The sequence below is a fragment of the Staurois parvus genome, unplaced genomic scaffold (genome assembly GCF_062004578.1).
Source record: "Staurois parvus isolate SC_StPar_1 unplaced genomic scaffold, SC_StPar_1.0 ptg000469l, whole genome shotgun sequence".
Lineage (NCBI taxonomy): Eukaryota > Metazoa > Chordata > Amphibia > Anura > Ranidae > Staurois > Staurois parvus.
Genome location: NW_028318265.1, coordinates 2,476,580 through 2,491,236, shown reverse-complemented (window position 1 = coordinate 2,491,236; position 14,657 = coordinate 2,476,580). Strand labels below are relative to the sequence as shown.

At 41.4% G+C, this 14,657-nt stretch overlaps 1 protein-coding gene across 6 annotated transcripts in view; it reads left to right on the top strand.

Annotated features, from left to right (window-relative positions):
- The window catches only part of ABCC9 (ATP binding cassette subfamily C member 9), a 125,202-nt gene extending 110,800 nt beyond the window's left edge, over positions 1 to 14,402 (top strand). For 4 of the 6 annotated variants that reach the window (XM_089689131.1, XM_089689133.1, XM_089689130.1 and 1 more), the window contains 7 exons: positions 91 to 169; positions 1,355 to 1,463; positions 3,475 to 3,578; positions 8,422 to 8,555; positions 9,501 to 9,563; positions 12,254 to 12,416; positions 14,076 to 14,214. In XM_089689131.1, the coding sequence (XP_089545257.1) occupies positions 91 to 169; positions 1,355 to 1,463; positions 3,475 to 3,578; positions 8,422 to 8,555; positions 9,501 to 9,563; positions 12,254 to 12,391 (627 nt within the window). In that variant the 3' untranslated portion in view covers positions 12,392 to 12,416; positions 14,076 to 14,214. Of the gene's footprint in view, positions 1 to 90; positions 170 to 1,354; positions 1,464 to 3,474; positions 3,579 to 8,421; positions 8,556 to 9,500; positions 9,564 to 12,253; positions 12,417 to 14,075 lie in introns of all 6 variants that reach the window. The other 2 variants (XM_089689132.1, XM_089689135.1) reach the window with 1 other exon arrangement.
- Positions 14,403 to 14,657: the final 255 nt, after the last annotated feature.

Genomic DNA, 14,657 nt, shown 5'->3' with positions numbered 1-14,657 from the left:
ACAGGTTCACTTGCAGTATAATGCTTATAAATAAAGTACAAGAATATCAGCAACAACAGTGGTAATAATTCCTTAATTGTACTTTTTCAGGTGGGGATCTGCGGTCGAACAGGCAGTGGTAAATCATCCCTCTCTTTGGCATTCTTCCGAATGGTGGACATATTTGACGGTTGGTTCATATTTAAACCTATAATTCTTCTGTGAGTCTAAAGCCTCTCCTGTGCTTAGGATCTAGGAAGCTCATTATTATTGTCATAAAACAGCGATTATACACAGATTTGGGTTTTATAATACACAGCAGAAGAGACGTGAGGAGAGAAGTTCTGCTGGCGGTTGTCTATATTAAGACGGTCTCTCTGCAGGAATGTGACGTCTGTTCGTTCAAACTGAATGTCATAACATGACGAGATTAATGTCCGCTGCTGAGAGGTTCGCAGATTGGAACGCGACATTTTTATGGGAATCACACCTTTGAAGCATGATATATGGCACGTACATGGAGAGATGTTTTCCAGCGGGGTGCCTCTGCATGTGCTTGGCAGTGTGAGCTAATAATCACCTTTATATTTATCATGGAAATAAAATTGGCCTAATAAATTTTATGTGTAAAACTGGCTTGTTCTTCAGCAACTTGGCGTAAGGCACCTATTTATAAATTGTAGGGATGTGCAAATTTTGGACTTTTCATTTTCCAGGAATTTTTTTGAAAAAATCAGATGTTAGTGAAGTTTCACTATTTTGGTGAAATGCATTGAGAAGGTGAAATTAACCCCTTCCAGACTACCATATTTTTGGCCTAATTCCATGCTGCTACACATATGCCTCTCTTTTTTATGCTGGGAGCGTACTCAGCCGCTCATTACCAGCACTGTGACCAAACTGTCATTGACAACTCCTGATCACACAAATGATGACGTTATTACTGCGACAGCCATGTCTATTGCTAAATGTTATGGATGCTATTTTTTTTTCTTAGAAAATACTTTTTTAATTTTAACAGCTTCTAAGTGTAGAAGAGATACAGTGCCAGCTGTCACCAGTGTGACTTTGTTTATCGATAGTGGCATGTGACCACCATGTCAGCACCAATTTTTTAATAATAAATAAGCATAAATAAAAAGCATAATAATATGGAGGTTGCATTAAAAGTTCAGAGTGTTATAAAGATTATATATAATTGTACTTGTATATCTATACATCAGAGCACAGAGAGGAGGAAGGGGGGACAGAGGGATCTGGGTTCAGTAGAAGGAAAGTTGGGAGTTGCACCATCAGCGGTGTCTGTCCTACAGCCTGTGAATCACTTCCTCGACCAACAGTTGATGCAAATATCTGTATGATTTTTTTCCGGCAGGGAAAATTATTATTGATGGAATTGATATTTCAAAGCTTCCCCTTCACACGCTTCGCTCTAGACTATCCATCATTCTGCAGGACCCCATCTTATTCAGCGGATCCATACGGTGAGTCTCATTGTGCGATCTTTCTTAAATGGGAGAATCCAAAAATTCCCCAGCCAGTACAAAAAGCCTTAAAAGTATTTAAAATTTTAGGTTAACAATAGAGGTTTTTGTTGATTATATTTGGAAATATATATAGAGTCACACCAATGTGCAAAGGCAGTCCTGCAGGATAAGCTTCCTAACTCTAAACTGTCTGAGCCCCCCTTGGAAGCAAACTTTGGAAATAGCCCCTTTCAAATACAACAACCCACCAGAAGCCCAACATTGCTTGGGGCAGCTGGAGATCCCCAGTGTCCGATGTTTTAAACCTGTTTTTTTTAATATATGTCTACACCTTTGTTTTACCAATGAACAAATAATTATTGACAAAGCTATTGATAATTGATTATTGATAATGCTTGACAAAGGATACCCAGAGTACTACAGGTTGTCTAACAAGAGAGATGATGCCTGCTTTGAAGCTGGCTTTGAATATAACCTTGAGTGGAGCTTTGGATTGAAAGGGATGGTTGCACTGTAGTTACTGCTTATTTACTTGACTCACCAGGTTTGCAAAGATCAAGCAACAGGTGGTAAGGAGACAAAGGAAATTATGTTAAAAGGATCCAGGAGTGCTGTGATGGGAGTCACTTTGGGTGGGGGGCCCATAGAAACCAGCTCACTTTGGAGAGGTGGGGAGACCCCTGTCTCAGCTCCCCATATCCCTCTTATGTGTAAGTCACCCTGTGCCTGTTAGGGGTACAGGGTGATCTGTCCTAATATTGTGTAGACATGTCTAGGAGACAGGTGGAATGGGGGTTGTGAATTATTTGGTGTTGTGTGGTTGCATCCCATTGTTCTATTGTGTGTCTGGCTTCGGAGCAAACTATTATGGGATGTATGTGTTTATGTGTATTAGCTTAGTGGGGGGGGGGGGGGGTGTCTCCAGCAGCCCTCCCTCCCAATGGGACTGTCTGCTGGTGTGAAGTTTGAATACCTGTGTGTCTCTTGTTACTAAATGTAGATTGCCCCGCCCTGTGTCATTATGCAGGGAGGGGGGGCTGTCTCCTGAGTGTATATATCTTGTATCTGTGTTCAAATAAATTAGTCTACCTTCTGGATTACTTCAAGATTGGTGTTGTCTAGTCTTGTATGATCAGTTGTGTCTGTTGTCGGTGTCCGGACGGGGAAGCCGTATTGTAACGGAAGTACCCAAGTGCAGTCTGGAGTTCCGTTACAAGTGTTACCTCCAAAAATTCCCAAATATTTAATATACAACATTTTATTAACCTTACCATAAACAAGAGATTTTTCTTTTAGATTTTATGTTTTATACCTGACTATAATATGAAAAATTAAATATGCAAAAAACACAATAAATTCCCGTTAAAGTGATACTGCATTTAAAAAAGATAATATGACAAACTCTATAAACCATAATGTACGATCTTTTTAAAAAACCTTCACAACTTTTTCTTTATGTTTTTCATTTTACCAGGGGCAGCATTGCTATAAATACCCCACTTGATTTGATGATATGATCATGTCATTGCACAGAAGGGCAAGTTGGTCAATGAAAGACCTTCCTGGGTTCTGAAAATTGAGGCTTGAGGTGGGGTTGTCAAATAGGCTTACCTTGGACTATAGATTCCACCAAACCGTGTACATATTCTGTTTCTGCTTTAGTGTCAAAGCTTAGGGAAAACAAAAATCGTTGAACAGAAGGGGGGTGGGTGACAAATACTTTTTCACAGCACTGTAAAGGTGCACTGGTTGCTTTTTGTAACTAAAATTGAGTTTTGAACATTACATATTTCTGGTGATTCTCCTTTCCCATGTTCTCTAATACATTCCAAACCCTGAACACAACATTCATATTTCTGCAGTTGTGATTTATATCCCCTGTAAATGTACACGATTGGCTGCAGCACCTGAACATCTGTGCGAACAATATGGCAGAAATGTTACAGCTTACGTCACCATCCCACCACAACAATGTGACCGATGTCAGAGCTTGTGTTTTCTCGTACAGGCTGAACCTGGATCCTGAGTGTACATGTACAGACGACCGGCTCTGGGAGGCCCTGGAAATTGCTCAGCTTAAGAACCTTGTGAAATCTCTGCCAGGAGGTCTAGGTATGTGTCAGGCCACAGCTGGGGGAGACGTGTCATGTGGGGTCCGGCCTGCTCTGTTTACCATTTAAAGAAATGCTGGAAGATGAGGAACAGGCGGCCTGCGTATCTGTGAGCGTTCAATAGAGGAGTGCCGTGTTTGTACTGTGCATTGTCCAGATACCAGCTGTCACTGCATCTGCCATATAATAGGGGCCCATTACACACAGGAGATAAATACAGAAACACCATGTGCAATAAATGGAGCCGGGAGACCGCCATGCGCCTATAGCAGAACACACCCACTTTTCTTCTTGGGGGAATTTCTTGCTAACACTTGTGAGAACATTTATTTAGAAATAATGTAACAAATTATTATTTTATCAAAAGAATAAGAAATGCATGAAAACATTTGTCAGTCCATATGGTGGTAAGAACTACAAGAACCGTCTGTGAAGTGTGTCAGGGAGATAAAACCGATGTTAAATATAAAACAGAGCCTAGACAAAAAAAAAGCATTTATCAAATAAGATTCTATGGGGCCGTCTTATAAAGATTAAAGTGACCCTGATGCTAGACCATTCATTTTAACAACAATCTCCCTATATATAGTGCATTTAACATATTTTTGGCATGTCATTTTCCTGGAAAAGCCTCCCTCGTGTGGACGTTCAAAGCCCTGAGACTGCTGCTGCTGGGTGCTACCATCTTGGATGCGGTGTCAGCAACCCCAGTAAACTCAAGTGTCACTCTATAGAAGGGGCCAGCAATTTGTCAACTGCGATCTACCTTTTGATCACATCCCTGCAGTGCTGACCCGCTGTCAGAACTACCTCTCCCCACAGCAGAGCTGCACACAGAAGCTGCCAGCTGTGCTGCTTGGCTACACTAGCTACACTGGCTCCTGCAATCCACCGCTCACATCCATCTCCTACCGCACATACAGGAGCTCAGGACAGATATAAGGGGTGAATTTGTGGAAAAGCAGAGCACCAGAATAGGCAGGTAAGGTGCAGCAAGGGCCACTCGTTAGGAAAGGGCAAAATACTAATCTTAAAAAAAAGATGAATTATACAGCAAGAGCAAATGAAAGGGGGATACTGGCAGCTGGGCATAGGGGATATGTCCTCAACTGTGAACTCTGCGCTGTGTACTCCTGACCTGAGACCTCTGCACTATGTACTCCTGACCTGTGAACTCTGCACTATATACTCATGACCTGTGAACTCTGCAGTATATACTCATGACCTGTGAACTCTGCACTGTGTACTCCTGGCATGTAAACTCTGTACTATGTACTTCTGACCTGTGATCTCTGCGCTGTGAGCTCTACACTGTGTACGCCTGCCCTGTGAACTCTGCGCTATGCACTCCTGACCTGTGAACTCTGCGCTATGCACTCCTGACCTGTGAACTCTCCGCAATGTACTCCTGACCTGTGAACTCTCCTCACTGTACTCCTGACCTGTGGACTTTGCGCTGTGTCCTTCTGACCTGTGAACTCTGTGATATGTACTGCTGACCTGGGAACTCTACCTTGTGTACTCCTGACCTGTGAACGCTGTGCTTTGTACTTGTGACTTGTGAACTCATGACCTGTGATCTCTATGTACTTCTGACCTGTGACCTCCGCACAATGTACTCCTGACCTGTGAACTCTGGAGAATGTACTCCTGACCTGTGAACTCTGCACTATGTACTTCTGACCTGTGACCTCCTTACAATGTACTCCTGACCTGTGAACTCTGCACTGTGTATTTCTGACCTGTGAATTCTGTACTGTGTACTCCTGATCTGTAAATTCTGTACTGTGTACTCCTGACCTGTGAACTCTGCACTGTGTATTCCTGACTTGTGAATTCTGTACTGTGTACTCCTGACCTGTAAATTCTGTACTGTGTACTCCTGACCTGTGACCTCCGCACAATGTACTCCTGACCTGTGAATTCTGTACTGTGTACTCCTAACCTGTAAATTCTGTACTGTGTACTCCTGACCTGTGAATTCTGTACAGTGTACTCCTGACCTGTGAATTCTGTACTGTGTACTCCTGACCTGTGACCTCCGCACAATGTACTCCTGACCTGTGAATTCTGTACTGTGTACTCCTGACCTGTGAATTCTGTACTGTGTACTCCTGACCTGTGAATTCTGTACTGTGTACTCCTGACCTGTGAATTCTGTACTGTGTACTCCTGACCTGTGAATTCTGTACTGTGTACTCCTGACCTGTGAACTTTGCGCTACATACTTCTGAGCTGTGAACTCTGCACTGTGTATGGCCTTGCTAAACTAAAAATAGGGCACTGTGCCTGGTGATCTTTGATTTCTCCCATGCTGGTAAGGTAGTTCTGATAACAGAGATGCAGCGTATCTTTAACTTTCCTCTTCAATGCAATCAGGACAGAGCACTAAAGAGGAAAGTTAAAGATAAACTGGATCTCTGTTATCAGCAAAATCTTTTGTACATGCTCACCAGGGATTATTTTACTGACAGCTACAGATTTAAAAAGATTGTAAATGACTTCCTGAAATGCCATAAACAGGTTGAGGCTTCTATGAGATTTTGGTGAGAGAGCTTACTTCTACCTAAACAATATCATCGCTTTTGTGCTTTTTTTACCTCCCTAATTTACTGCATCTTATAATGTAAAGTTGTGATGTCCAGGGAAAGTGTTAAAAAGTGGATAAAACTAGACCTGTGGAGACACTGGGAACATATAAGAGGAAAATGAAATTTCACCACTTAGAGGACAGTCAGCCTCCCCTCCGTTAAATAATGCCTACAGCAATGGATTGCTCCAGCCTTAGGATGGTCCGTCTCTCCTCTAATAAATCATTCCTTCAGAAATGGATTGCGCCACCCTGAGGATGGTCAGTCTCCCCTCCACTGATTCATGCCGTAAGGAATGGATGTTACAATGAATCATGAACAGATTTCTGTGGACTTTTCTGGAATATTTCACCTTAGTTGGAATATGGGAAAGTAAACAGCTGTACAAAGATGCAAATCTGTCTGAATCCACATTTTCAGGCAAAACACAGTAACACAAATCTTATCTCTTTATACTAAAGACATTTGTGGGAACAGATCCCTAGAACAGTGGAAAGGTCTAGACCTACCCTGAGACAGTCAAATGAACTGTATTTTCAGGAGGAGGTCAGCATTGGCAGCTTATATGGGTTCCCTTTATTTCCAGAATCAGGAGATTCCAGTGCATGCATTTTAAAAACATACATCCCTCAAATATACAGAGACATTGAAATTTAACTCAGAATGAAGATGAATAAATGCTGGTACTTGAAATTTAACTCAGAATAGATCTATCTATCTGTCCACCCCACTATCCACTGGCCCATCTATTTATTGCACCTCTAATTACTTATCTATATTCCTGTCGACTAGTATGTAACTTGCAGAACATACTGTAGATGGAACTATTGCGTTCAGGTTGTAGTTTGTTAAAGTAGATGTAAACCTGATACATAAATAAATAAATAAATAATACTACAAATACAAATAAATAAATGATAATAAACAATAAATAAATACATACATATATCAATTAAAAAATAAGCCAATAGATGCTTTTATAGTATTGATATAATTTCAAATGTTTTCCATTTTTTAATTTGGAGCTTTCATTAAAACAATCCCTGGAGATCCTACAATTAAAGGTGTTGTTCAGTCTCTTCCTATAATAGGGTGACAATGCTTTGTCCCTATCCCCTTATTGTGCGTCTGTGTTGTTACCCTGTCACATGCACCCTTGTTGGAGATTACAATTAGTTGTGCCGACACACATTGCACAGGTGTGGTTCAGAGTTGTCTTTATCAGAAACTAGCCAGAGCAATTATGTTCAGCCGATGCTGGAGGAAATGCATGAGGACAAGAAGTGACTGGATCAGGCTTGAGGAGAGCAGCAGCATTGAGATGGGGAAAAGGATGAAAGAAATGACAGTTGTGCTCAAAGCAAAAATATAATCCAGTTAGAGTTTACATATGGTGTCCAGAGGAGCTTGGGATCACCAACCAGCTGTTTGTACAGTAAAAACAGACTTGTTTGTACAGTATTTATTGTTCCTACAAAATGGAAAAAATAAAACAGCTTACTTCAGGAAAGCAAATACAAACAGTCTATATTTCTGCTATACTGAAAACAGTATTACAGCTCACCGCCAGTATACCAGTCCCACATCTTGGTTAACATGCACATGTGCTGCAGGGTACAGGGAGTAGCCGCACAACCTCAGCAAACATTATTTCAATTACCAGACAGTCCACACTTTATCACAGCTATGAACTACTCCACTCCACCTCACAGACAGGTGTGGATTCCTTCCTGCTCCTTTTCAAGCATTCCCTGCAGGTAGGTTAACTGCTTCAGGACCAAAGTCCCTGTAATCTGGGCTGGAGGCTCTTTCCCACAAAAGTCTTTCTGAACCTCTGAATTCTGGATCACAAATGAAGACTTGCCAATCCTGAGAGAACTGCAAATCAGTCCTCTCCTCTCCAACTGGACTACCCCAGAACCCCTTACCCATGGGTAAGAAACCCTCACAATCATCTCTTATCATCCCCCTTAAAGGGACCAAAACCCATAAAGGGATAATACATCTGCCTACCAGGACCCATCCCCGGCATCCTGTACAATAGGTTTTAATCAAGCTAGAAAACAGATAAAATCATTGGTAGATATTTGGTACATGAGGAGGAAATGTATAGACAATACACATTACAAATTTTCATGTCAGCTATTGCTGTCCCTTTTCATATATATTTATCAGTAACTGGGGAACTTAGTTTATCACCCAAAATTAAAAAAAAAGACTTTAATCAGCCCTCCCCTCGCTGTTGTGTTGCAGATGCCATGGTCACAGAAGGAGGGGAGAATTTCAGCGTTGGACAGCGGCAGCTCTTCTGCTTGGCCAGAGCATTTGTGCGCAAAAGCAGCATCCTAATTATGGACGAGGCCACTGCATCCATTGACATGGCCACTGTAAGTCACTAGTTACCTGGTTTTGTTTTTGTCGTCAGTGGATTGTAATTCATCTTACAGCCCAGCTCCAGCCAAGACATTTCTTTTTATATTTATATAAAGTGGTGAAAGATGAGATCTTCTGTTGGGTTTGTGGGAAGGTGTAGCATGTTGAAGTTGCGGTAAAGACAGGCTAGTTGGAATAAAAGGTAGAACTTGTATTGAAGACAAAACCTCTGGGGGGAAGCACCGCAAGGGAAACAGTCACAGTTCAGTTCAGGCAGTGGGAGACGATGTGTTGACAGTGTCTGTTTCAAAGGACACAGTGCAGCCTGGATGGCCTGGTTCCAGTGGGAATGTTTCCTTGAAGGATGGCAGAGCCCTATCCTGTCCATTCTTGTCTGGAACCTTTCTTTGCCGCTAATCACTTTCCCTCACAGGTGTGGTCTCTTTCACTGCACTAACCACTTCACAAAAGCATGTCAAAACCTGGGGGGCAAAGACCTATAAAGGCTCTGCTGACCCAACATGCACACCAGGGGTCACCTCAATGCAGCGTAGCTAACCAGAACGCTGCTTCCAAAACCCAGGAAACCATAGAGAAACCTTGTTTTCCCTGAATTCCTCTCCATCTGTGGTACCACTGGGGTTGAGTACCACTTACAGTGGAGAACACAGACCACACCTGACTACAGGTTTTTATAGCCATCTGTGATACCACTGGACAGATCCCCCCCCATCACTTCCAGTAGAATCACAAGGACAGGAAGTGCCTCACCATTGGGGATAAGGATATCAATAGAAACCTGACAATGGTACTAATTCTTCCTCGCTACATATGAACTAAAATGTGTTTTGGCTGGAGTTTTTTTGTTTATGAACTGTTCTATAGAGCGTACATGATATAGAATAATTTGTATCAATTCGAGAAATTGACATAATAATTGCAAGTTTTTTTCTGTGTAGGAAAACATTTTACAGAAAGTGGTAATGACAGCATTTGCAGATCGGACAGTGGTGACAATTGCAGTAAGTAAGAGGACCGCCAGGGTGTCATCGGGCACCCATCTCATTTCTTGACCCGTACAGTACCCACCTTCCCTCACCAATACAAATACTGATGCCACCAAATACACTAAAATTAATTTCCCCTTCTCTGGAATAGGGAGGAAATGAGCAAAGGAACAGGTCTACTTTGTAAATGGGCCAAGCTGTTGGCATTAACGCTGAACTCATTTCCTCCTCCCCCTCCACCCCCCCCCATATCTATTTTAATTTATTTATTTGTAATTACCAATTTTTAATGAGCTGTTAGCAGCAACTCTTTTCCTCACCTGCCTTATTCATCAGCCCTATATCCTGCAGTTCATTCCCTCCATATCTATGACATTCTGTAAGCTGACACCCAACTATATATCGATTACTGAGTTCACATACTGTATGTTGTTTCTTTGTTCATTTTGCTATAATGAAGCTTTCTGGTATATTGAAAACAATATTACAGCTCACTGCCAGTACACCAGTCCCACATCTGGGTTAAATTAGAAGGAGTCACAGCCCCTGAAACACACTAACATTATAAACAGTCTGTCATTAGTATGAACTTGTATTTGGACTTGAAAAACACAGTGTGAGACTTTAATAATTGATTAATTCAGGAATAAAACCCTGAAAGTGGTTCTAACCCTTTCCCGGCTCCATCCAAAATTAAAAACAAGTTTGAGCCTTAGATACACCTTAAAGTTATTTCCAGCCATTTATTTTCAGTTTTAGATGGAGAAAAGAAGGGTTACAACCTCCTGTTACTCCTATCTGGAATTCAGTTTAAGGAGATTTTCCCTCAGTTCCTCTCCTCACAGTGCTTTCATTGGGATAGAATGTGGCGTTGGAGGGAGATCTTTAATAAATACACAGAAATAAGAACACTTTGTTTTCTAGTAGAATCAAGGAAGGCTGAAAGCCCTGTCAGCTTTGGATTGCTATATTTGCATTGCAGATTTTTCCTCACTTCCTGTTTGATAATAACATTGTCAATGCGATAGGAAGTGAGGGCAAATATCCCCGATAAGGCCTCATACAGCAAAAAGAGGTTCTATTTAACCCTTCCTCGCTCTATCCATAACTACAATATAAAGGTTTTGTACTTGATTACATTTTTTAGTTCCTATGAATAAAGACATGAATAATGAATATAAATATATTTAACCTTTTCCAAATAGGCAATATTGTTTCATAAATTATGTTTACTTTGTTTTATTTATTTTTTTAATATACTGTATATTCAAAACTCTGGTCCTAATGTGATATCTCCCAGGAAACTAGAGCTCCATTTATTGTCAGGCAGGAAGGCTCCCTATTTTTGGCACAGATGTGTCAGGGACAGGAAATTAAGTAAAATCTGCCAATGGGGCCATAGACAGAAAAAAAAACCTGAAAGAAATCTGAACTCTTTCATAATCTATCAAACAAAAATAATAATAATAATAATAATAATAATAATAGTATTTGTCTGTAGATAGGCTTGAAAGTTTTTCCTGCTGTTTTTCTCTCTTCCTATCATGTCAGATGAAGTTGCAAAAGTGTCCTTTTTCTGCCTGTACACCTGACTCTGCATGTTTCTGTCCACTCCCCTTTCAGCTGACTTTGCCTCTTTGTCTGTCCACTCCCCTTTCAGCTGACTTTGCCTCTTTGTCTGTACACTCCCCTTTCAGCTGACTTTGCCTCTTTGTCTGTACACTCCCCTTTCAGCTGACTTTGCCTCTTTGTCTGTACACTCCCCTTTCAGCTGACTTTGCCTCTTTGGCTGACTATACATTATACAATTTTCTTGAGATTTTTGGTTTAGATTTACCAAAAACCATATAATAGGAGGTCAAACCTACCAACACTTTCAATTGTATCCAGTTAGGCAGGCTCTTGCACTACTGGGTTGAAGGTAAATCTAAAGGAAATTGGACAGAAAATTGTATAGTGTATGGCCAGCCTTTGTCTGTACACTCTCCTTTCAGCTGACTCTGCCTCTTTGTCTGTACACTCTCCTTTCAGCTGACTCTGCCTCTTTGTTCACTCTCCTTTCAGCTGACTCTGCCTCTTTGTACAGTCTCCTTTCAGCTAACTCTGCCTCTTCTTCTGTACTCTCTTTTCAGCTGACTCTGCCTCTTTGCTCACTCTCCTTTCAGCTGCCTCTGCCTCTTTGTACACTCTCCTTTCAGCTGACCCTGCCTCTTTGTCTGTACAGTCTCCTTTCAGCTGCCTCTGCCTCTTTGTACACTCTCCTTTCAGTTGACCCTTCCTCTTTGTCTGTACAGTCTCCTTTCAGCTGACCCTGCCTCTTTGTACAGTCTCCTTTCAGTTGACCCTGCCTCTTTGTCTGTACACTCTCCTTTCAGTTGACCCTGCCTCTTTGTCTGTACACTCTCCTTTCAGTTGACCCTTCCTCTTTGTCTGTACACTCTCCTTTCAGCTGACTCTGCCTCTCTCTGTGAACTCTCCTTTCCACTGACTCATCCTCTCTCTGTCTGTACACCTTACTCTGCCTCTTCTGTATGCTATCCTTTTAGATGACTCTGCCTCTCTGTATCTTCCCCATTCAGTTGACCTCACCTCCCTCTCTCGGTACACCTGACTTTGTCTCTCTGCGTCTTTCTCCTTTATCATCCTCCTTTCAGCTGACTTCGCCTCTGCCTCTCTTTTCTCTTTCTCTTTCTTCTGCGCTGTAGCACCGCGTGTCCTCCATCTTAGACGCGGACCTGGTATTTGTCTTCTCTGAGGGTATTTTGATAGAAAGTGACACAGCAACAAACCTCCTGGCCAATGCTGATGGCCTCTTTACCTGTCTGGTCAAGACTCACAAGTAGCCAGTTTGCTCCACGCTGCTGTCTGGTTCGTACAACTCTGGCACTGTGCTTCTTTCCATGTCCATGTGTCATTAGCACCCTATTCCATCCTCGTAACATGCATGTTGTGTACTACTACCCATGCTGCATACTCGCAGGTTTTTAAAAATGAGTGGTCGTGCATGTGTGCATGCTGTGTAAAGGAAGAAATATACCATATGCAATGTACACAGTACACCCATGGGATGATGCCTGAGACCACAGGGTCACCCAAGATACACAGCCCTCAGAGTTCACCATCTGCTTACTGGGTTGGTGGCTGCCCTCAGGCCTTTCACTGTGCTGGCTCCTTTCCTGCTGCTCAGGATGTCCTCTATTGGAGGCAGTGGCACAGTGGAGGTCCTCTTGTCCAGCATGCTGCCTGTAGGTAGGCCAGAAAGTTCCTAAAGTTTCTGAAAGGGTGGAAGGGCTCCAGGAGCTCTGACCTGCAGAACCTCCCTAGCCTGTCCTGAGATGAACTCCTGCTTCACTCACTAACTCATCCCAGGCTGCTACTCCATCTCTGTCTAAATAAAGAAAAAAAACAAACAGCCTATCTAGCTAACCTGGAGGGCGTTACATCCCCCCCCTACAAAACAGCCATGTCCTCACTGGCTGGGGAACGAAAAAAAATGGCTCCTGAGCAGGGCATCCCATATAAAAATGGAGGGGAAAAGGGAACAAATTTGAAAGGGGGAATATATACAAATACATAAATCAAAAATGTTTTACATAGCTATACCTGCAAAACGGGCCAGCCTGAAGTGAGATAGCAGACTTAATTTTCTGACTAAAGTTCAACTTCATGCTGGGTATATGTATACTGAAAATCGGCTGTTTCAGCAGGAGCCTGATGATTTTCTGCACACATGTACCACTGTCTGTTCAACAGAAGCCAGTCTAATGACTGGCTTCTGTCGAACAGTCATGCTGGAAAACCAACATTCAATTTGTGTATTCTGACAAAGGGTCAGAATACAATAGAACAGTGGGGGTGGATCCCTGCATGCACAACATTTTTGTGGATGCAGGGATCTGCAAGGTTTTTTTTCCTTCAACCTGTCACATTCGCTGTCACTAATAACTACTAAACATACATCTTATTCATGTAGTGAATCATTGATAGCTCTGCTGACTAATGAAATTATTGTGTCTAATTAATTTATGAAAGATAACCCCTGTCTATCCTAAATATTTGACTACTAGGGATGAGCAAAATTGAGATTTTTCATGTTGCCTAAAATTTAGGCAAAGAACACAAGACCTTAGCAAAATTGCACCATTTTAGCAGAAACCATGGCGAAGGTGATTTTGGTGGTTTATAAAGGTGCAATGGACTTTAAATGACTTCTGATGGTTATTAAAGCTCCTTTCAGCTATCCTGGATCTTTTCTTGACCTCATTAGCCTCACTATTTTATATTTATTTCACAAAGGAAAGAAACTCTCTAAATAAATAAAAATTGTAGATTTTTTTTTTTTAAACCAAATTTTGCCAAAGCAGGTCAATATTGAGAGTTTCTTTCAAGTGAAATAATGGAGAGTTTCTGCTTTGGAAAATTTCATCAGCATTTTGCTGAAGTCACTCTGCTCATCCCTACTGACTGCTTGACATTTTTGACATGAACGTTATCCCTCCTAAATAATGATATTGATGTCTTCTGCAGCATCGAGTTCACACCATTCTCACAGCGGACCTGGTTATAGTGATGCGTCGGGGAAACATTATGGAGTATGACACGCCAGAGAATCTTCTTGAGCAGGAAGATGGGATATTTGCTTCGTTTGTCCGAGCTGACATGTGAACTGTTTTTGAACGCATGCCATATTTTTATAGCTTTTTATATGAAAATGAAGTGTTTATATTTTATATTTAAAACAAAGGCATGGTGGTTAGCCAGGCCTGAGAACTTGAATCTTTATAATGATTTTTTTCAGTATTTGTACAGCACATAGCAATAAAGTTTTGCTCACCGAAAAAAATGTTAAATAAATAGTTATCGCTGGTCTTTATTACTACTGTTGCAGACATCTGTGAACTGGATTTTGTTTAAGTACTTAGTTTTTACCTTCATGGTCATAGATCATAAATCCTAGATGCTTTGACTTCATTTAGCAGAGCCAGTTTAGGCTATTGAGTTTAGGGTCTATTTATAAATTATTTTACCAAAGATTCACACATTTTTCTAATTGTATTTAATTGGAAAAATATGTGAACATTGCATTAATCTTGGGTTAGAACATTTATA